This window comes from Punctularia strigosozonata, assembly GCF_000264995.1.
Source record: "Punctularia strigosozonata HHB-11173 SS5 unplaced genomic scaffold PUNSTscaffold_10, whole genome shotgun sequence".
NCBI lineage: Eukaryota > Fungi > Basidiomycota > Agaricomycetes > Corticiales > Punctulariaceae > Punctularia > Punctularia strigosozonata.
In genome coordinates, this window is record NW_006767442.1 from 1,508,876 (window position 1) to 1,531,639 (window position 22,764).

Sequence of the window (22,764 nt, forward strand, 5' to 3'; positions counted from 1 at the left end):
AGAAGGCAGGCGTGCGAGTAGTGCAAGGGTGAGACTGAGAGATCGTACGCGGGTCTGCATGGTTGGTAGTACAGATGAGGATGAGTCGATGAACAACAAGAGCGCGAATGGGCAGGCATTCATGCACTGGGTTGCTGACAAAGATAACCAAGTCGTCAAATTCCTACAGCGGGTGGTGGACGATTATTCGCCATTTGGTTGGCTAACGTTGCCAGCGGGCCCGATGAGGTGATCATGATCCTGCAAACCGCCAGGACATTCCGGGCGGGATTGGTGTTGTTCAGCCGAGTCGTTCGGTCTTGTCGCGCAAACTTATAATACGACACGATCTTGGCGAGTGCAGTGCGGGTGGTGGCCTGATTCAACGCGTGGAACGCTGAAGCCTATTCAGTCGGAAGTTGGCGCCCATTTGGTGGACGCCGTGCACGGACTTCGGCGAACGCCGAGTCGGATGCCGCCGCTGTGTAAAGTAGAGTACCTTGCGAGGTCGACTTTGCTCTGCTATCACGCACAGAAATCCGGAATCAACATCCCGAGGGAAACTAATATCCCTGACTTGAAATGCGGTCTGCTCGCGGGCGGACCGCCAGTCCAACCCAACGCTACCAAAAGCTCGCACATAAACCTGAATAACGGCGTTGGAGGATTCCGAGGTCGATACGGTACCATGCTAGTCTTCCGACTGCAGAATGTGGTCGAAGTTCCTCTGCTTGAGACAGGCTCTGTCATCTTGCGCGGACTCTGACGCAGTCAGCATACGCCGCCGGTTGTCCGACTCGGACGCTCGTCTCATCACATCACATGCCGCAGTGCAACAAACCAAGCACAAATGGCCCAAGGGTCACGCCGCAGCGTAGGGTCTAGTGTTGCCTCAAGTGTACATAAGAGAGCAAGAAAGCGCAACCATGTTATTACCGACGTAATACCCAAGTCCAAGGATTGAATGGAACCTCGGTGTTAGCTGTCCCGTTGACGATCTTGGGATCCGCGGCGCTATCGCTGGGCCTCGTCTCTAACTCCTGGACAGGTATCCAGCGATAATGATCCCGCACAAGGAGCCTCCATCGCCTGCTCGTCTCGTCCCACTCTACGAGCTCGTCGCCCGGAATGTTGACGAAGATGGGGTTGCCATCCACGTAACCATCGATATCAGTCGCCTCGATATCAATAATCCAGGTGGGGAACGTCCGGATCGCCCGAATGATACATTGCATACACCGTCCGTGATTACGGTGCCAGCTTTCGAACTCGCGATAGATAGGCTTCTTTATGTCGTGGAATTGGGGTTGGTACTGTTCGTCAAACACTCGTGGTCGTCGGGGACAAATCGGCGCCGGAAGTACAAGCACGTCAGTCATAACGGAGTGATTGATCGTGATCCCGATTTCAGACATGAGAAGTCGTTCGTGTCCCATCCTCAGCGGTGTCACTTCTTCGTTCTTGCAAGCGCTGCAGTCGTAGAAGCCAATGCCCTGCTGATCCACGCCTATTCGAGGTCTCGGTGTTGGAAGCAACCGGTAGTGAGGATTCCGCTGCTTCGTGCTGTATCGGCAATCGTGCCAAGCCGGATTCTCCTCGCTCCATTTGTCGCAGAGTATAGACAAGATGCGCATGTCATCACGCGAGAAGGCCTTCGCGGTATTGCCACTGATGTCGGACCGGATGTACCTGAACCAATGAATGAAGGTCTTGAATTCTTCCTCAGTGACCTTCCGTGCGTCAGCCGGCGGGGGTACGGCTATCGAGGATACGGTATCAAGCCTCTCCCTCAGGCTGCATCGAGCGTCGTGAGCGAAGGAAGTGCAATGGGATAGCGTCACGTACAGCTCGGGTTGTACAGATCTGTCCTCGAGCGCGCCATGCTCCACTGAAGATTCTTCGCGAGCGTCCAGATGGACAACATCCGAGAGCAAAACCCTGGCGCTAGTGATGGCGCGCACTATGAGCTCTTCCGTCTGAGCTACTATCCTCCAAACATCCGTCGCATCTCTTCGTAGGCGGCTCAGTTTCACCGCAGAACGTTTGAGGTCGCTCCTCTCTTCCGGTGATTTCGTTTCAGGATCGACATCCAATATGACAGACACAGCATCCGGCCGACGACGTTTCTGAGCGCGCTCTTCGTTGGGTTCGGGAAGTCGACTTCGTTTTGTTTTTCGCGTAGGAGAAGGGAGGTCGACTTTCTCTTCTGTCAATCTCGTCTGCGAACCAGCGCCCAAGACTGCTGATTCAGCATTCGGCCGACGTCGCTTTCGAGCGCGCTCTTCACTGGGTTCTGCAGGTCTACTTCGTTTGCTTTGTCGCGTGAGCTGAGGGGTATTGGTTCGAGCGGCGACCTTCTTCTGAGGATTCGAAGGTGCGGGCTCTTTTCGGGTGTCTTTCGCTCTACGAGTTGTCGCGGTCTGTGTAGTTGGTTGAGGAGAGGAATGACGATGCGACTGCTGAGCGCGGAGGTTGTATGTATGTGTCATGTTCCCTGTGATCAACAGACTGGTAATGTGAGCCACGGGCGAGTCACGGGCGCGTCGACCGTTTGAGCCACGGAGTCCAGACTCACCGCGTCGGGATTCGATGATGCTTATGATCTCTGGGTTTGGGGCAATCTTCCTTAAGCTAGCTGCCGATGCTTGAGCTAAACGCGTCGGAGAGTATATCCTTAGGGAGATCTTGGAGAGACCGGGGAGACGTTTTGGTGGGCCTTCCGCTCAGGGGTGAGACAATTCTCGGAACCGCAATAGACCACTGTGATATACAGGACGTATAGCTGAGGGTCAAGGTATACAGAGCCAGAACGAGATGATTCAGGCGATGCCTCATACTTGCAGCTGGTAGGTTCGTCTCGGAAGCCACGTGGTCCCTACGTGTGTTCAACAAATGGAAACAAACGGGGTAATGTAAATCAAACAGGCTTCAGTTGCTCTAACGATGCCTCCAATTACATCTCCTTCATCACCGTGACGGAGATTGTCTTTCTTAGTGTTCAGTCCGACAGGCAAACCCTGTAATAAAATTCGAGGGCGCTAAGACAATGACCTCGGCCCGTTGACTTAGTCCTCAGTCAGACCGGTGATACACAGGAAATAAGGCAGCGCCGTAGTTTGCATCTCTACGTAACGTGAATTCCGCACTCATGCCCAGGCCCAGTGTTGAAAGGGAACCTCGGTATCGGTCGTTCCGTTGAGAATCTCAGGATTTGCAGCGCTATCGCTTGCCCTCTCCTCTAACTCCTCAACTGGCATCCAACGATAGTGATCAAGCACGAGATGTCGCCATCGCCTTCCTGTCTCGTCCCATTCCGCCAGCTCGTCGTTCACGTTATTGATAAAGACGGGATCGCCGTCGACGTATTGATCTTTATCGTTCACCGTAATCATCCAAGGCGGAAATGTTCGAGCAGCACGAAGGATGCATCTCATGCATTGCCCGTAGACGCGGTGCCATTGTTCGAGTACGCGATATACGGTCTTTCGTATATCGTGAAGGTTGGGTTGGTATTGGTCGGCAAACACTCTGGGTCGTCGGGGACGGAGAGGTGCCGGGAGAACAAGCACATCGTCCACAACGGCGTCGTTGAAGAGGATCCCGGCCTCGTCCATGACGATTCGTTCCTTCCCTAGCCTCCGCGGCGGCCAGCGTTCCAGCTGACAAGCACTCCAGTCGTGGAAGGGAAGGCCCTGTTGATCCACGCCTACTCGAGGTCTGGGTTTCGAAAACGACACCACTTGGGCACGGCCTCGCTGCTTCGCGTCACATCGACAGTCGTGCCAAGTCACATTCTCATCGACCCAGTCTTCGCAGAGCGTCGATAGTGCGAGCATGTTCTTGCTCGAGAGGGCCTTCTCGTCTTTGCCACTGATTTCGGAGCGGATATACTGGAACGTTTTGATGAACGCCTCCAAATCTTCCTCGGTAACGGTTCGTGTGTCAGTTTGGCGCCGTTCGTGCGCTAAAGGTACAGCATCAACCTGGTCCGCCGGACTGCGTCGAGCGGCGTGAACGAATGAAGCGCGAATAAAAGCAACGTAACGTACGGTTCGGTATGTACGGATCTGTCCTCGTGTGTGTCATGCTCCACTGGAGATTCTTCGCGAGCGTCCAGATGAATAACGTCCAAGAGCAAACGCCTAGCGCTCGTGCTGGCGCGCGCTATAAGCACCTCCGTCTGAGCCACTATCCTCCAAACATCCCTCGCGGCTGTTCGTAGGCGATTCGGTTTCACCACGGAATGTTTGAAGTTATTCCTCTCTTGCGGTGATCTCGCCTCAGAACTAACGCCCGAGATTGCTGTTTCAACGTTCGGCCGAAGTCGTTTGTGAACGCGCTCTTCGTTGTGTTCGGCAGCTCGACTTCGTTTGGTTTGTCGCGTAGGAGGAGGACGGAGGACCACGTTCTCCACCGGAGATCCCGTCTGCGAACCCACGCTGAAGACTGCTAGTTCAGCATCCGGCCGACGTCGTTTCCGAGCGCGCTCACTGGGCTCGGCAGGTCGACTTCGTTTGGTTTGTCGCGTAGGCTGAGGGGTGTGGCCTTGAGCAGCAACCTTCTTCTGAGGATTCGAAGGTGCGGGCTCCTTCTGAGTGGCATTCGATCTGCGGGTTGTCGCAGTCTTCGCGATTTGTGGGGGAGGTGAATGAGAAGGCGATTGCCGAGCGCGGAGGTTGTATGTATGCGCCATGTTGCCTGTGATCAACAGACTGGTGATGTGAGCCACGGGCGGCGACCGCTTGGGCCACCAATCCAAGACTTACAGCGTCCAAATTAGATCAAGCCTGCGATGTATTTGCCGTCCACCTCATGATAGTTATCGACGCTGGAGCTACGGCGTCGAAGGAAATATCCTTCGGGAGGTCTTGGGGGAGGCGTGTGAGACGCTTGGTGGGCCGTTCAGAGACAACTCCTGGGTCTGTGGTTTATCACAGCGATATGTTGGACGTATAGTGGAGATTCCGGGTACCGGGAACCAGAATAAGACACAAAGATTTAGGCGATGTTTCCGCATACTTGGAGCTGGTAGAGGAGCGAGTCTCGCATGCCACGTGGTCCGTGCATGCATCAAACGGCGCGGGCTTGAGTTGCTCTCGAACTTCAACTTTGCCCAGCATCTCGAGCGCGAGCAGTAAACAGCGCGCTCGTTTCATCGCGTTCAGTTGACGGTATCTGCGGGTCCATCAGCCCGTGCTACAGGCCGCCATATGTGGTGCCCAGCAATGACCGAGAAGGCACCCCCGAGCAAGACGAACGGGAAAACATTACTCGACCTGGTGTCGATTCAGCGGAGGATCATGCGCCGGTACTGGAACGCGCGCCCTCGGCGCGAGGTACTGGCGCGCACGCGGTAGTGCAACGTCCATACCCGGCGCCGCGCCGTCCTCTTCAGAGCGCCCATACGTTTGAGCCGAGGTCGAGGACGTCTGCGCGCATCCTCAAGGAGGTCAAGTACGCGGACGGTATTGGCGCACCACAGTGATGCGTATAGGCCTTCTTGAACTTGTATATCCGTCAGCGCCGGCGCAAGGTTCACGTTTGTAAAGCTTTGGACTTCAGCTTCAACCCTCGAGCTCGGATGGACCCGCCATATTCAGTGAATTGCGAGATCGACCTCGCGTCGAAATCCATCCTTCGCTCTAACAATGCCGCCGTTGCCTCGAGCTCTACTACCTCTAGCGCAGATCGGGAACCGATACAGAGATATCGGACTTGATAATGGACGTCTCAGTTGTCATCATTACTGTACAGTAACTTGCGCGCTTTGCGCGGTACTTCGATAAGTGACCCGTTTTGGGTCGCGGGTATTAACGCTGAAAAAAATTGCCAGACACAGACCCTAGACCCCACATTAAGTGAAATATGGAACAGCGTTTATGGGAGAGCACCACTAAGCAACTACTTCATGTCCGAGAGGTTAGAAAATCTTCGGCAACGATTGGCTTCTCACCAATTTATTGAGCGTCAACTTTCCATGGTCTTCCTCCTCCAAGTGTGAGCTGGTCTGAGGACTCTGTTTTACGCCGTGATGACCGTAAACGAGCGTCTCCGTGTCTTGTACCACCTCCAGCTGGATGTTTTGAGCAATTCCGCCCCCCTGTACAGTTTCTTCGATTTGGTGCTGGCGGATTGCGAGCTGCAAGGGCCCGAAGGACAGCAGCATCGTGAAGAATGTGAGATTATACAGCTTAGGCATCAGTTGGTGGAAAAGGAGAAAGACTAGAGAGGTTGGTATCCGGCTAAAGACTGGCTCTAGTGCCGGCCGATTAGATCTCGCCGCTCAGAATGACGTGAACTACCCACAAAACGAGAATTCCTCTTGTAATCAGCAGTCGGACCCACTTGAGAATTGGAATGTCCGTCTGCTTGAAACCTGTCTTGAGCGACCTCATTTGATACTGAAGAGATATTGTGATAGTGAAGTCCGCGAAAGTCAAAACACCCTCTGTAGATGACGATACGTTCTATTTCAGGTACGTTTAGGCCTATTCAGCATTCTCTGTCACGTGTTAAGCCTACCTTCATCCAGTGCGTCGCGGAGAACTTCTCCAGAGATGGGGCTGTGTAAAGCGCAACCGAACCACCTGTTTGAAGTCCCATTCAGCTCAAAAGTCGCATTGCGCAGTGTGTCTGGTGCCTAACTATAGAAAGCGGGAACCCGATAACCGAATCACTGAACCGGATCATCGTGATTAGGTTTAAGACGCAGACCATACACACTTTACGCACGGTAGCCAGCGTTGGTAGCCTCATTTTGGTGTCGCCATCGTTTATGCTCTCCATTCTATAGACGATGAATCTGCGAGGGACCTCCATTATGGACGCAAAAGAGTATGTGGCCGGCCATTCACAGCTGTACAATAAGGAATATGAAGGAAGCAAGCATATTGTACCTCGAGAGACTGCCAGGAGTTGTTGCTAATGACAAAGGGTGTCCAAAATGCTGAATGAAGTAAAAGTAAACCGTGGCCGCGACTTCATACATGTGCTTACTTTGGATTATGAGCTTCGCACTCTTAGACCTAATACGACTCACGTAAGCCGGTCACTGCGCCATCGATCAAACTTGAACACAGTGAGCCTGATATTATCGGACCTAGGTTTTTTGAAGCTTACACCAGTACGCTGACCATGGCTCTTATAACCCACGGATCCTTGGTGTATGTTGTGAGGTATATATATGCCTACAGACGGTAAGAGCATGGTCATGTGAAGTTTTAGTACACCTACCTGCTGCGCTGAAAATCCGTACATAGCGGTGGTAGTACAGAAGCCGACGGCACCCTGGAGCTTCCATATGGTAGCTCCATCTGCTATCTGGACACTGCTGAGAACCCGGCCATGAGGGAGCACTGCAGCGTATTACGTTATATAAGAGTTGATAGCAAGGCCTACGTAATATTTAGCAGGCCTACAAGCCGTGATCGGCATCTCAGTGGATCGTAAAGGGCGTAAATGCGCCCTGGATTTGACCCCGATTGGCCACCAAATACGCCTGGGATCAACTATATATACGGCAAGGCATCTATAGCCTGTACAGGTTTGATATATAGTCCAAGGATGAAGGGACCATATCAGCTGGAGGTGAATACCCACTGAAGTTTCCACACAGAGCCGGAATAGGTGAGAGGCGAGTTCCACCCAATGTAGTTACTTCAAGTGGGTGACCGAGGTATGCGACTTGGTGTTGAGGATGCTTTGAGACATGCGCACGGCCTGCGGGCGCAAATCGGGACCAGATTCTCATTATGTTCCGATCCAGAAGATGTGTATAATTGTTTTGACCATACGGCGATGCGGGCTTTTAGGTTCAAGATGGGCGTTCAGGCACCGCAACCCTGCAAGAGCACTGATTCGGTGGCGGATAAGACCTCGGTGCCGAAAGCTCGTACCCATGCCGCAACGGCAATAACGTCCCGTTTCGATCGCAAACTTGCGTACATCCATCTGTGCCACAGCTTATCGTGTCATGCTCTGCTCATGCATCTCTGTGTGTCAGGAGTTACCATCGTGACTCGGCAGCACCAGGCTTCTGAGGGCCGAAAGCGGCGACAGACGCGTCCAAGATTCGACAAGCACATTCAACAATCACCTTCAACGAGATTCGAGCCGAAGGCGACCATTTTCAAAGCATGATATGCCGACCCAACTCACGGTTAAGTCACCCAACTTCTGTGGACTGTCTATCTGAGCTTCCTCGCATCTCCTCATCGCCGCTCTCAAGACGCCGTCCTCACCGGCAGGACGTAACCACCATGTCCGGTCTAGCTACTCTTCGTGCTTTGTCCACCCTGATATCGTCAGCGGTGCAAGATCTTGAGAAAGTATACAACAACGCATCGGCTCCGTTCCCTGATCTCGACGAGCCGTTCAACCCGTTCAACGCATCTGAAGGCGTTGCAAGAGAGCCCGGTGCTGTAGCTGCTTCGAGCGTCATCGTTGCCGCAGCAGGGCAGCTGACCGCGCTCTTGCGCCCGCCTCCGCTTTCCTTGCTATCTGCCGCTCTCTCGGTAAGTCTGCCCGTGCTGACGCCTAATACATGCTCAGAATTCGAGTACGTAGATGCATCTGTCGTCTTGCCTTCGTGCCGCCTCAACATTCAATATTACCGAGATTCTACGCGAAGCAGGACCTCAGGTGAGCTGTAGTTATCATGCATAGAGAAGTCTGACTTACGAGTCTTTTCAGGGACTGCATGCTCGGGACATCGGCGCGAAAGCGAGCACTAGTTCTGACAAGATCGGTTTGTGAGGAAATTACTAAACACGTTCAAGATCTGAAATACGCACAGCTCGAATTCTTCGCTTGCTTGCGTCCCACCATATTTATAAGGAGTTATCCCCAGACGTCTTCACCAACAATCGTCTGTCTTCAGTACTAGATAAAGGAAAACCTTCGAAAGAATGTTTTTACAGGTGAGTCTCTGTTTCCCTTGACACGAGTAATGCACATACCTAATGTTACTATAGCGCATCTGAGAAGTTCCAAGGAACTTCCGGAATATCTGCGATGATCGAGCATATGTAAGCATCCCGAAACATACCAACCCAGTGGAAACGCGATACTCACCATATTCATAGCACCGACGAGGCCTTCAAGAGCTCTGCTTACCTGACGGAGACTCTGTCCGATCCATCCACCGCGTTGTCGGACGACCTCACAGCTTCACCATTCGCAAAGGCATTCAACACGAAGGAGCCGATGTGGGCATGGTTCGAACAACCGGAGAACAAGTACAGGCTCGACCGTTTCACGGTCGGCCACATTGCGACTACCAAGGTCGACCCTCCCGATAACATCCTCCAAGGGTGGTCGAACGTGAATTCATGGCATCTGTATCGGGATTGACCATGCTTTTCACAGGCTTTAAATGGAACGATCTGCCGAAAGGGGCCATTGTAGTCGATGTGGGTGGCGGTATCGGGTCATCGTCCCTGGTCATCGCAAAGGCCAATCCAGACCTTCGCATCGTGAACCAAGATCGCGCCCCGGTGATCGAGCTGGCTAAAGTGGTTCGTGCATCATCTTTTCGCATCGCACATGCTCCTGACTTTGGTGTAGTACTGGTCTGCGGAACTTCCGGGACATCTCGAGGCTGGAAAGGCGGAGCACCAAGGTGTGGTCCGCCGCTGTACTCGCCCTGACATGATACTGATCGAGATTCAGTCCATGATTTCTTCGCTGCGCAACCGATCAAGAACGCTCACGTTTTCCTCCTTCGCAGCATCCTTCACGATCATTCGGACAAGGCTTGCGTCCAGATCTTACACCAGCTGCGCGAAGCCGCCACGTCTGAGACAAAGCTGGTCATCGTCGACCAGGTCGTCCCGTACGCCAGTCCTGTCGACCCTTCGAAGACTGTTCCCGGTGACACACGCCCGGCTGCTCCGCCGCCTTTGCTCCCGAACATGGGAGTTGCGGCCGCACCCGTCTTCTGGGCGGATCTTCATGTGAGCATCAAATGGCTCTGATGGTGGCAAGCACTCACATTCTTTGGTTAATGCAGATGTATACACTTCTTAACGGAAAGGAACGCACCATCAACAATTTTATCGAGGTGTTCTCTCAGGCCGGATGGAAGTTGACCCAGGTTCATCACATCCCGGGCTCTTTCACGAGCCAGGTGATTGCAACGCCTGCTTGAAGGAACGAGCATGTTGAGATATTGCAGGGCTGAATGCTATCCTCGATCTCTCGATGTAGAATACTTACGACCCCGGAGAACGTCTCGTGCCGATGGACATAGGCCAATGTAGCAGTTATTCGAGGGAATGACTCGCGTGTGAGAGGCAGTGGAGGGTAGGCAAGCGGGCGAGCCGATGGTCGTCCTTCTATCGCCCAACACACGTAGATCGTCGCATAAGTCCAAAAAGAAGGAAATCTAGAAGGTCCCCCCTTAGCATCTGCCACATTTTGGGCAAAATGTGCACAAATATGTAGAATTTTGTTCACTTTTTGGGCATATTTTGGTCCAAACATACCAAACAAATCACAGACTTCATCTTGTGAGATGTCTCCAGAGTTTGGTCGTGTATATTCAATCTTATTGTATCATCTCATAGGAAGCCAAAACAGATGGCATTGATATATTGCATTACATATTACAATACAACAAGCTCTATGGTTAACATCCAGTCAGCCATACTGAAATTGTTGGAGTATGAGAAGTCAGTGCGCGTTCAGTGCTCACTACTAATCTGATTGCTGTACATGTATACATATCTACTCGCGTCGCATCCGATGTAGCCTTACGCGCTTGCCCAGCAATCTTACCCCTCGCATTGCAGACGGGTCAAGCGCGCTCCGCGCCCGACATGCCGCCCGACATTTAACAGAAATGAGCGCGTCAAATCGGCTGCGGCGCACCCACCGAGCGCGGGGCACCGGGGCGGCGTCGAGCGGCGCACGAGCAAAGCAGGTCAGGGCCGCGCAGAGCGGTGTGTGAGAGACCGGGCGTCACGCAACGCCGGGAGCGGGGCAGCCCCGAGCACGGAAAATACCCCCGACCACGGGAGACGCGCGGCCCCGAGCACGGCAGCCGAGAAAACCCACCAACGACCACGAAGAAGCTGCGCAGCATCTGCCGATACATGAGCTCGAAACCCGGTCCAATGCCCCCGGTCCCAAGCCTACTAGCGACCTGAATTGAGCATATCAACACGCACAAAAAATCTTCGTTAGATCAGTGTATTCTGTGGTGAGATATCGAGCGTGACGATATAATCAGCGGTCAGTCCAGCGAACACCGTGGTACCGAGCCAGAATCCATTGCGATTAAACTGAGCAACGCGAGAATGAGCTCAGGTGCGCCGGAATCGCGTTGAAACCCAGACGGACTGATCATCTTCCAGCAGCTCACGGGATTGTCCAGGTTTACTTGCCAGAGTTCCTTGGCGAGAAGAAACGGTGATACAACAGCGACGGCGTGATAGAGGCAGCCGCTGTCGTTTGCAATTCCGCATGCCAGTAGAAGATAGCACGAGCATGCATCCAAAGACCGCGAGTAACGGCTTGGTGTACTGAGCAAAAGGGAGTGGGGTCGATTTTACGCCGGCATGAACGTCGTCACGCTTGTATTGACAGGCATGAGAGTTGCGAAGCGGCGTGCAGTGTCGTAGCGTTCGGAATGGCCGATGGTGCGAACGGCGTAGCGGAGATGGAACGGGTGCGATTCAAGAAGGTCAGCCTACGGATGCTACGGAAGGTCTCTTCAAAATTTCCGGCAATACCAGCCCCTTCTCAACGTATTCTCCGCCGGCTACCAGATTTGGAAGTCAAGGCCGCGACTGCGAGACCAATCCCCATCACTCCGCCATCCTACTCGAGCCTCACTCATCCATTCATCTCCTAGTGCCCCATACACGGTCGGAAATGAAACACGACCGTGAATTTCTATTACACATCCGAAATAGAGTTGAGGGACTGGTTTGGGGTAAGTGACTTCAGTACGTCTCACGAGTAGCTGGATATAGTATGCTTACCAACTTGTCAAGTCGTACGTTGCTTCTATCCTCTTCTACAGTTGAACCAGTTTGAGGGCTCGTTTTGGCTCCATGGTTTCCGAAGAGGTATGTTTCCGTATCTTGAACTACTTCCAAGTGAATGTTTTGAGAGATGCCGTTTGTCGGGGTCGCATCTTCGGTATGTTGGCGTGGGGCCAAGCGTAGGGGCTCGAAAGATAGCAGCATCGTGAAGAGTGTAAGGTTGTATAATTTTGGCAGCAACTGGTGGAACAATAGAAAGACTTCGTTCTTCGCCACCCCGATGAAAGTCGCAAACAACGCCGCGTGACATATTCTGAGGCTCCTCCGTCACTCAGTTTACACTGCTGTCCATGTCACGAACTCACAGAACAAGAACACCACGAGTTATCAAAAGTTTGACAAACTGAACGATCGGTATGTCCGTTTGCTTAAACCCGGTTTTCATTTGTTTCATCTGGTATTGTAGCGATACCGTGATGGCAAGGTCTGCGAAGGTCAGAACACCTTCGGTTAATGCACATACAACCTATTGTAGACGGTTATAAGTTTCCAAGACGACCGAACACATGCTTTTGCTCACCTTGCTCCACTTTGTATTCTCGAAATCCAGTAGGGATGATGCCATGTAGAGAGCAACCGAGGCGGCTGATCAGCAGCAAATTTTGTATCAGCAGGAGGACAGACTAAGCAATAATCAACATCACCTATAGATAGCAAAAAGCCGCCAATCACGGCAACGAACTGGAGTACTGATCAGTGGCGCATGGAGCGGAATAGACGGACTCACGGTCACAGCGGTTAGCAACCTCGTTACCATGTCTCCATCACTGATGCGATCCATTCTGTACACGAAGAATCTTGAGGAGAGATACATGATGTATGACCTCGGAAACTTTGCGGTCAGCACATGATGACTTACAGTTGCACAATAATGAATATGAAAGACGTAAGCATATTGTATGTGGAGAGTGTGGCGGGGACATTGATCAGCGTCTTGTACTCGCCGAAATGTTGTATTAGGTAGTAGTATAGCGCTGATGCAACTTTCAACGACTTAGAGAGACTCGATGAGCGGAATGCGTGCACCGTGCTGCTCACATAAGGCCGACACGGCACCATCTATCATTCTTGTAGATGACTTTGAGAAGAAATGTACGATTTTCATAGACGGAGAAGCAACGTACAAAAGGACTATGGCCATGGCCCTTATGACCCAGGGGTCTTTTGGATAGGTTGTCAAGTATGTATAGGCCTACGGTGTTTCAGCAAGAACATTATTTTTTATATTCCTCAGAGGCTCAAACCCTACCTGTCGGAAGGAGAACCCATACATGGCCGTGGTCAAGCAGAAGCCAACGAAGGCCGGTGTCCATAGCGCCGATACATCTGGAAGGACAATAGGCCGGGGGTTGGATGTGTTCATGGCGACTGTGCGGATGGACTCAGTCAAAGGTAACCTTGCGGCTTATATAGTAGAGCGATCCTGTTGTCAGTGGTTTGGTCACCAATCAGGCCGCCGTGGCAGTATGCCTGAGGAGAATCCTGCGCCACTCGGTGCAGGCACACAAATATGTAATGACATATCTTTGTTGGCATCCAGTCGTCTCTCAATCTTGGTATTGGCATGGATATCATGGATCATACAGGGCCACAAGCGTGCATCAATCCGAGCATCTTCCCCGGGTAAATATCGGCTCCTACACATATTAAATAGAGTACGAACAGCCTAGGAGGTTGTTAAGTTATGTACACATGAGCAGTAAAGCTCATTTGCATGTGTTATTGACCCCTTGCACTGGAAATTCCTGGGTCATTTCTAAAATATTCAGGTTGAGTCGTGGAGGTGTTACCATTCGATATCTACCATTTCAAGACCAGAACCAGCCTCGTTGAGCGTCATCCTCCCCCTTAGCGCCAGTCGTGGGAGTGTGAATACTCACATGGGGTAGTACTTAGATTTATCGTGGTGTCGTGCATATCATAGCCGGTGAGATAAGACCCAGCGCAGCGCGTGGGGTTAACAGCCTGAGCTATAGTAAAGAGCCCGAGGACGAGAATTGTAGATCTTGCTCCGGTTCCTCGGATTGATTCCGGAGATTGCTGAGCTGCCGAGGCTCGCTTCCCATCTTTACGCCATTTTGTTACATTGCCATCGCTTGATCCCAGTCGTGTCATGAACTGCCATCGTCAAATCTCTGAGATATCCTACAGCCATCTCACAGCCGCATCTTGAGACTTTGACCCTTTCTGAGCCGTTGTGGTAGTATTATAGCATGCCGGCCGCTCTTAGAGTTGGAATGCATCATGATAATTTTGGACCAAATACCTCTGCCAATATCTCGAATGTTGACCACTGCGGCCGATATCTCAAATGCTTTAAGAATACTATCGATGATGGGGTTGGGCTCATGTATGTACGATCACCCCACATCGGGGGCCTGTCAGCTATGCCGTGTATTCGGACAGGGAATTGTATATTGCCATAGGAGTATCTCAAAATACATTCTCAAAATAATTGTGGATCATTGTGATCCCTTCCTTGTCCAAGGTGGTGAGTTGAGCAGTATGACCGTCCGGACGCACCAGCACCGAAACAGGCCTTTTGATGCCGTACAGGCTATAAGGGCCTCGATCGGTGTCTAGGTAGACCCTGTGTATTCTCCGTGAGCTTCTATGTCTAGTAAAAATTGTGCGACGTACTCCATGTTATTCGTCATATGATGCCAAGCAGCTTTGTGTAAAAGGCTATCCTTTCGAGCCTTGATGATTGCGATAATCGTGATTATTTCCTTCCGTTCACTGCTCCAACTACCCCGCAACTTCTCCAGCTCCAACGTGAATAGCGAGAACCCTTCGGAGATCGAGTCGTCGGCGACATCACCAGCAAATAAGAGAAGCTTAAATCTTCCATCATAGATGAGGAGGTCAAGCGTGCAAAATGGTCTCCAGTCGCTATTGCGAATGATCTCGGCTATTGGCAGTCTCGCTCCGAGGCAAATTCCTGGTGCGAGATCCTTGTGCTGCCAGCGCGTGAGTGTTGAGCTATACTGGATGCCTACTCCGCTATAATCTGCCTCAGATGTGGACACGCAATGCCGGTTGACAAGCGGCTCACTCACGTTGTGAACATGTTATGTTTGTGCCACAGCCTGTGGAACAATTTGTAGTCAGAAGAGATCCACCCATGGAGATGTGCACATACTCTGCGTATTCAAGGGGCAGTGAGGAAGATCCCAGAACAGCGACAATCTTGAACATTTCCTTGTCAAATTCAATGAGATCGCGCGCGAACATCTGCCTCTCTCTCTCGTATGTATCAAGCAACGATAGAGAGAAAGACCCGCGTAAGACACCAGCAATCTTCCAAGCTTGTAGCGCTCATTAGCGGACTTTCAACGTTTGAGTATCACGCGATCATCACCCAGATTGTACGTATCTCCCATCGATACGTTGGCTCCTTGACCGGAATTAGGAGAGTGCGTATGACCTAATTATGCACATCAAGAACATCGACGTAGAGACTTGGTCGCTGAATCAACGGTCTTACATGCGTCTCCGGCAAGGAATATCCGTTTGTTGTGCGAAAATGCGGTGGCAACACATTGCGTGACTTGAACGGGCAGGTAGGTACGGTTTGAGTTATACGACATTGTATATGTCGTTCATACTCACCAACGTATGTTGACGCCCGGGTGACGTCCAAAAGACTCAGTGAGTATGGCTTAACCCCGTTACGAATGACCTGACAATATGAAAGCTCAATTGGAACGGGCGCAAAACGCAAGTCCGAGTTATGGGGGATACAGACCTGGTCAATTGAGTCGACGTCTGTATCCGAGACGCTGGCGTCTGTTCGCGCACCCAAGTTGACATACGCTCTTGCTGTGGCATGGGGACGGGGTATCCACTAAGAAATGAGTTATAAAGATCTCATCGGCGCCGACAGTTCGTTGGAAGGTACCCCTATCGCAGTGCCTGACTGCGTCAGAATTATATTCTTGGCGCGCGGTGTAGGTAGGTTGGTCCTTGGTGTAAAGTCAACGACCCCCCATTGTGTAGCTATACCAGGTCAACGGAAAGGACTATAGATTGCATACTGCTCGACTAACCTGTACGTTCACCTTGCATGCCAATGCCTAGGAACCTCCGTACGAAGGAATGACTGCCTGCATCATTACAGGAGCTTAGACCAATATGCGCAAGAGCGAGACGTTCTCACCATCGCACGCAATAACAAATTTCGACAAGATCTCCTCGGCAGTACCTTCGAACTTTGAGGAACATAATTCGCCGAGTTCCTGCTCTGGAGTCACATTCGATGTCCTCGCGCTAGATTCCGAGCGGTGCACTGTCGTCTTCACAGCATACAAGACGCACGCGGGGCACAAAAAAACAGCAAAGCTTACCTTGACTGGGTATTGACCCCCATAAAGATCATCGCAGGATACCTCTAGATGGGTCACCATCGTTTCGTACATGACATGGGTTCTCTCGGTTTCGAATCCATTCCGTAGGATACCTTCAATAAGCTCGGATGGTAAAATCAACTACAACCGTGACAATCAGACATTATCCATTGACTCTGTGCATTTTTACCTCATAAGGGTAACGAACGGAGGGCTCGGTTATATTTTCAACTTCTTTCATCACCTGCCCTAGTTCAGTTCGTTACCGTGGTCAATGTAACCGACAAATTACTGTGATTCCCAGGTCGGGCTGATAGCCATACAGGGCCTGATATAGTCAGACTCCGTTGGCATGAGTCGGTTTGCATGATTTCATACCATACGATGCAGGTGAACCCCTAGCCGCCTAAATTCATCGCCAATACCGAGACTGTCCATAATTTCCATGGTACGGGGCTGAATTCCGTCTGCATGGCTTGCTATCTCTCCCGGAAGCCTGGCATTGACATTATCGTCCTTCAGCGGGCGCTGATATAATGAACTACTGGGCAGCGTACCGTCTATCGACAATCTGGAAATCAATGCCGAGCTTCGCCATTGCCATTGCCGCCATCAACCCCGCAGGGCCAGCTCCGATGATGAGGACATCCGTATGCATTTGGTTTGCCATGTGGTACGCGAGGATGATGCAACAGGGACGCAATTGAGGACGTGGAGTCCTCGTCCGACAGGTTTAAATGGACTCACTGAGTGGTTTTTAATGCATAGGTAGACAGGAACCTCCGATAAATCGGGATCTCTGATCCGGGTTGTCTTGACAGTAAGTAATGAAGCCTTTCGCAGAGGGGATGGCAGTCAAAGACAGGATAAGCGATTGAAAAGGAAATCGCCCGCTTTCCTTACGTCTATCTTGATATGAATACATCGTCAACGTGGTCCATGGCTGTAAGTAGGTGCAATGTCCCACCCGTGTAAACTATAAACGGGTCTCTTCCGACCGTGAAGTTCATAGGTCGGTGGCTTAACGAACTGGACTTGGAAGACCACACCGTACAGTATGAACCACGCATATAAACATCTAATACACGACGTAAGTACCGCCATGCTGCGCCCATGGCATTAGAACTGAGATTAGCTTTGCACCTTGTGGTCACCACCCTCTTCGGAGCCTTCGCGATGACAAACAGTGTTGCCTTGCGTCATTGGATGATAACTAGTCAACTCGACATTCAAGGATAATCCCCGCTCGAAAGTAGCGTAAGTAGTCGAGGGCGACGCGGATCTGAGTAGCACGTGGAGCAAAGATAAGAGACAGACAATGAGACATAGGAAGAGAGAGCTGGTGCTGCGCCACCTGACTTGAACTCCGATGAGGTCGTTATGCCCGCTCAAGAACAGGCTCGCATGTCCCTGAGAGCTGCCCTGATTTCTGATATCCGGTCGGGACGGCCCAGAACAGTCGCGGCCGGTGGTGGCGGAGGCGCCCGAAGTTGTGGAGTCAACTTTGCCCGAGTTCACCAGAAAGCTACCTGAATTTCTCGCAGAGCACGGTGGTGTCACTGTCAATTATGGTGCTTCGGCGAGTGCCAATAAGTAAATATCGCATTCAGGGCGTACTGAAAAGTGAGAACATCGGTCGAGAGGAAACTTTGGTTGCCAGTTTTGCCGCTCCATTGTGTGAACGACTGTCTTCACGCTCTTGAGCCTGCCTGGGGAGACAACTTCGCCGCGGACACGCGGGCTTCTCCGTTGCTCGCGGATTTAGCCACCGTCACTCCAGGCGTTGCGATCGCCAACCCATATACCTCATCCCAACAAAATCCATTAATGATTGGGAAGAAGTTGCGTAGCGTCCGCCGATACAACTGAGTTCGAAATCTAATTGAATGTCCCCCAAGCACTATGACTGCGGCCTACTCGCGCCCTGACCTGAGCAAATCAGCATGCACGCAAAATCTTTGTCAGGCCAGTGGGTTTTGTGGCGAGTTATGGAGCGCGACGATATAGTCAGCGGTAAATCCAACGAATACCGTGGCACCAAGCCAGAACCCATTGCGATTAAACTGAGTAATACGAGGGTGAGCTCAGATGTGCCTGAATCATGTTGGATCACAGAGCGACTGACCGTCTTCCAGCAACTCACGGGGTTGTCCAGGTTTACTTGCCAAATTGCCTGGGCAAGAAGAAATGCGGTGATACACACAGAGATTGCGTAATAGATGCCGCAGCTGTCGTTTTCGATTCCGCATGTTAAGAGAGATAGCACAAGGATGCATCCGAAGATGGCGAGTAACGGTTTGGTGTATTGGGCGAAAAGGAGTGCGGTCGATTTTACGCCGGCCTGAACGTCGTCACGCTTGTCTTGACAGGCGTATATAGTGTCTTGTGGCAGAGGGGACGGGGGTCAAACGAGAGAAATATATAAAATCGGAGTAATGTAACGCTCTCACCGTACCAAAGAGTCCAACTAAAATAGGCGAATGAGCGGCTTTGTCATCTAACAACACGCGAATGACACTGACAACCATGCCCCTACACCGAGAATAGTAGCCTGGCGGGTAATCACGCCCGTCATGACAAGAGACGCCATCGGTATACCACAATTCATAGCGAGCCCTTTTGCCATGTTCAATCTAGGGAAGATGATAGATACCGGGTTCCTCACCCAGCCAAGCCTGGGGCCAATAGGTAACTCTCTTCATGAGCGGATATAGGCCTGGAAGAACAAATATAGAAACTAGCCCTAAGACCCAACTGGTGCACAAATCAGGCCACGGATGATCACGACGTTACGTTCAAGGATGTACTCACGCATGCGAATGCAGATTCCTGTTTATGCAATTCAATGCCCATAGATGAATAGATAGAAACACCAACGCCCCCCGCACCGATATCCTACCGTCCGCTATGGGTCGGTGCGTAGTGCGTTCTATCGGGTGCTGAGCACGTTGCACGCGAAGGTCGATGGCTCGACCTACCGACTTGACGATCGAACTCGCGATCAAGTATGTCATTCCATATGCATCCTGCACCTATAATAGCATGTCAGAACAGAAACAATATGACTTGCACTACAAGGCTTACTGAGAAATCAGGAATGAGTGATACTGAATTCATCGCAAAGAGACTGATATACCTGTGTCCCAAGCATGCGCCAACGAAGCCGTTCCATAAATATATCGCGGTTTGGTATACAGGAAGATGTATGATTCGGGCGATCATCATCACGGCCCACGCTTGAAGATACGGATGATTAGTGGAGGAGGCCGGGAACGGACAATACACACCATACGGCCAAAAGAGCACCATAGTCCCGGCAAATTTGTCAACTCGGGTGAGTTCAATCTGATAAAGGTGTGAGATATCAATAATACACGTAGCACCGCTGAAAGACTCGTACCCAAGGTCCGAGCCTACGCCGCAGGTCCAAACATGAACACTTCGAAGCGAGCATGTCGATCAAGTTCGATGGTGAACTGCCTTCAAACACGAGTCTCTCGCACAGCAACCAAGGAGAGCCTACTTTATATGCGAATCTGTCGTGAGACGAGATAGAATAAGGTAACCTCCATCATGGGTTTAAGCCTTCCTGTGGTCTATTCTCGTCGCTAGAGTCCCATGCCCCACTGCCATGACGAGATCGAATCATCATACGATATGGTCGGACGTACGACCGAAGGTGAGACCACGAGGAACATGCATCGGTTGCACGATAATGGAGTAGAGTTTGAAGAAACAGTTGTATCGGATGATGCACGAAGCCGAGCGAGCCATACCAGACACGGCTGGTCTGAGCGCATTCAGCGCTAGCGACCAGTTCTGGCGCATTCATCTCTCCGATCTCTCCCATGGATCATGGATAGGTATAGCTTCGATCCATGTATGGACCGGCAAGGCATCCGCAGAGATTGCTGGATGGTGTTGGTGGGACAAAAGGCTAAGGTCAACATCTCCGCAAAAGACACGCGGCGGGTCATTGCTCACTAGCGCTCACTCCCGACCTTGACCAGGCGTCCGACGACTTGCGATCCGAGTAATTTATGACGACAGCAACACTTGCAGAGAATCCGTGTAATCGATGCATGCCATCCGAAGAAGTATGAGTGTGTACGACTAGGTCCTGCCAGCCTCCCCGAATCGTGATTGCACGAGCTGCGGAATGTTCGGCCTGGAACTTTCGGAGAATGACATTCTTGATCATCATATGGATCGATTCGAGAGCGAAACAGCGGGATGATAGCCCATGTTATCAGGTTGTTGCATGTTGATCATGACGGCGCAAGGCAACACGAGTGGCGAGTCGCGACAGCTGCTGGCTTCGTCCTTTGCCCCTCTCCATATGTAACTTGCGCCCACGTTTGGCCCGTACCACCGGCTTGAACAATACTCGCGGCCTTCGATGATCCAGGTCGGCGTCAACCGGCGCTGACGATTCATGCGCCTTTGTGCCTGTGGACCCCTGCACGTATATGTGGTGGCTCGATTGCGACCGCTGTAAACTCTACCGCACTGCCTGGAACGATCCGCTCGCTCGCGCTCGATGGATATCGATAATCGCAAACGATGGATATCTCATGGTCGCGTTCGTCGAGACTCGCATGTATTGCGCAGGCGGGTGAAGTCGGCTGTCTCGAAGTTGGTGCGACGTCTTCCACGAACGTACCCGACATCTTGTTCAGAGCGCACATTTGCAGCCGTTCTCCACGTTAGATGCTCCACATCCGACCAGGCAACGGCACACGAATGTTGCTGGTCTGGAACGGCTTGCCTGTGTATGCTGGCAGTCCCAGCGGGCAGGGCTCGGCTGGTGGGGAACGCGCGGGCCACCGGTGATTTCAAGGTAACACGCCTTTCATCAGCCTTACCTCGACTTTCAGCTGCCTCGTATTTCGGAGCTACAACACTGCAGATCGTTCGAACGCGCATATCACGCAGGAATCGGTGCGCACGCTCATTCCACAGAGCGAGGATCTTCGGCCGGGGTAAGCTCTCGGTATCTAGATTGCGGCAGATTGGGCAGGCTTTTGCGCGCCTTCGATAACGCACCCCTTGTGTGGTTATATTGCATCGCGAGCTGGTCTACGTAACATTCACAATGATCGTAGAATGCCAACAGAACTGTAGGAATGAACATGCAAGAATCAAGTTCGTGGTCTCATAAGCGCGTCGTGAAGCTGCCCAGTCAGTTTCCATTGGATAGCAGCGTTTTGAGAGTCGTGTCGTCCAAGTTGGGGCCTTCAACTTTGAATAGAAGATCCTCCTTCCCCTGCGTTCGCTACCTTCCCCATTTCGTATTCCAAATCCGATTGCGGTGACGACTGTAATGGACGATGGTGATTATATTGCGCCTCGTCCGGAGAACACACATACCAGATTAGCCAGCTTTGTAACAGTATGCAGGCCGCGGGCGCGAACGCGGATGCTGGAACTGAGGGACGTAGCGTTTCCTGTCGCATCGTACGCCTGCGAGTCTTCTGCGAGTTGAGTGGATGCGCGGCTGTTCAGGCTACCAGATACTGTTTTAGCGCGGTCACATCTATTGTTGCGTACGGACTTACACCGCGATAACCGAGTTGGTATATACTGACAACAGCTTTCAGCATTTGTCGTTGCTATATGGTGTAGGAAATACCTTTTCCCAGTGCTACGTGGAATGGGACCCAGATCAGCAAGTCCCTCCATATCAGGAACTGCCCGTGGCTCAGTAAGTGATGGGAAGACCTAATAATTTGTCGTTTCGTTACCGTGATGAGATAACACGTCTGTAGAAACCTGGTTGCAAGGTGAGTATGGTGTTGCGAGTATTATTAGATCACATACGCGGCAAAAGCACCGCGGTTGACGAGAAAGAAGATGAGGCGCCTTAATCGGTAATGCGTCCTAAGATACGTTAGATTCGTCTGTGACGTCTTCGAATAAATTGTACGTGCTTGGTCCACCTTGTCTTCTGATTGTGGAGGACGAAGACCAGTGTGATGGTGACAACGACGTCCGTGAGTGTTTCCATCACCTTGTTGGAAGTAAATATAACCTGTTCGTCGTGAGCACAACTCAAGGATTGACGGAAAGTCAAGTACCAGGGTACTATGCAGTCCCAGAGCCTCCCATTTTCCAACTTTCAACCTGACATTCAACATACGTTAATCATGAGTACGAACATAGGGCTGGAACAAAACATACGCAATGATAGTAAGAGCTACACAGAGTGATATTGTAAGGTTATGGGGAGTGCATTGAAAGACGTGAAGCGTACCGAGTCCCAAGACTATACTTGCGATCAGTGCGTGCTAATCGAACCAAGAGAAAGTTCGCACCCACCGTATCCAGATATTGCCCCAATCACCTGTAACGGAATAAGACGTATGCATCGTAAACGGACCAAAGGTACGCAC

The 22,764-nt window shown here is 51.5% G+C and overlaps 6 protein-coding genes across 6 annotated transcripts; 2 read left to right on the forward strand and 4 right to left on the reverse strand.

Annotated features, from left to right (window-relative positions):
• Positions 1-911: 911 nt before the first annotated feature.
• Positions 912-2,468, reverse strand: PUNSTDRAFT_136713 (uncharacterized protein; the record flags this gene model as incomplete). The annotated part of the gene is made up of 2 exons (XM_007386313.1): positions 912-1,773; positions 1,825-2,468. The coding sequence occupies 2 exons, from the start codon at positions 2,466-2,468 to the stop codon at positions 912-914; spliced, it is 1,506 nt and encodes a 501-aa protein (XP_007386375.1).
• A 657-nt stretch (positions 2,469-3,125) lies between these two features.
• Positions 3,126-4,672, reverse strand: PUNSTDRAFT_136714 (uncharacterized protein; the record flags this gene model as incomplete). Its single annotated transcript, XM_007386314.1, has 3 exons — positions 3,126-3,975; positions 4,029-4,425; positions 4,471-4,672. The coding sequence occupies 3 exons, from the start codon at positions 4,670-4,672 to the stop codon at positions 3,126-3,128; spliced, it is 1,449 nt and encodes a 482-aa protein (XP_007386376.1).
• Positions 4,673-5,204: 532 nt separating this feature from the next.
• Positions 5,205-5,464, forward strand: PUNSTDRAFT_136715 (uncharacterized protein; the record flags this gene model as incomplete). The annotated part of the gene is made up of 2 exons (XM_007386315.1): positions 5,205-5,315; positions 5,375-5,464. 2 exons carry the CDS (start codon positions 5,205-5,207, stop codon positions 5,462-5,464), a joined length of 201 nt encoding a protein of 66 aa, XP_007386377.1.
• Positions 5,465-6,000: 536 nt separating this feature from the next.
• On the reverse strand, positions 6,001-7,236 carry PUNSTDRAFT_46241 (uncharacterized protein; the record flags this gene model as incomplete). The annotated part of the gene is made up of 8 exons (XM_007386316.1): positions 6,001-6,118; positions 6,325-6,380; positions 6,502-6,566; positions 6,712-6,766; positions 6,876-6,925; positions 6,976-7,004; positions 7,099-7,166; positions 7,213-7,236. 8 exons carry the CDS (start codon positions 7,234-7,236, stop codon positions 6,001-6,003), a joined length of 465 nt encoding a protein of 154 aa, XP_007386378.1.
• A 1,001-nt stretch (positions 7,237-8,237) lies between these two features.
• Positions 8,238-10,126, forward strand: PUNSTDRAFT_72226 (O-methyltransferase; the record flags this gene model as incomplete). Its single annotated transcript, XM_007386317.1, has 10 exons — positions 8,238-8,492; positions 8,545-8,619; positions 8,671-8,725; positions 8,774-8,897; positions 8,952-9,005; positions 9,063-9,215; positions 9,290-9,494; positions 9,544-9,598; positions 9,649-9,932; positions 9,989-10,126. 10 exons carry the CDS (start codon positions 8,238-8,240, stop codon positions 10,124-10,126), a joined length of 1,398 nt encoding a protein of 465 aa, XP_007386379.1.
• An 8,207-nt stretch (positions 10,127-18,333) lies between these two features.
• Positions 18,334-20,651, reverse strand: PUNSTDRAFT_121915 (UbiA prenyltransferase; the record flags this gene model as incomplete). Its single annotated transcript, XM_007386318.1, has 11 exons — positions 20,357-20,651; positions 19,773-20,283; positions 19,660-19,717; positions 19,509-19,608; positions 19,351-19,403; positions 19,184-19,301; positions 19,038-19,126; positions 18,895-18,988; positions 18,823-18,839; positions 18,498-18,754; positions 18,334-18,435 (listed from the first exon to the last, which is right to left on the reverse strand). The coding sequence occupies exons 2-11, from the start codon at positions 19,824-19,826 to the stop codon at positions 18,334-18,336; spliced, it is 942 nt and encodes a 313-aa protein (XP_007386380.1). The 5' UTR covers positions 19,827-20,283; positions 20,357-20,651.
• Between the last annotated feature and the right edge of the window lie 2,113 nt (positions 20,652-22,764).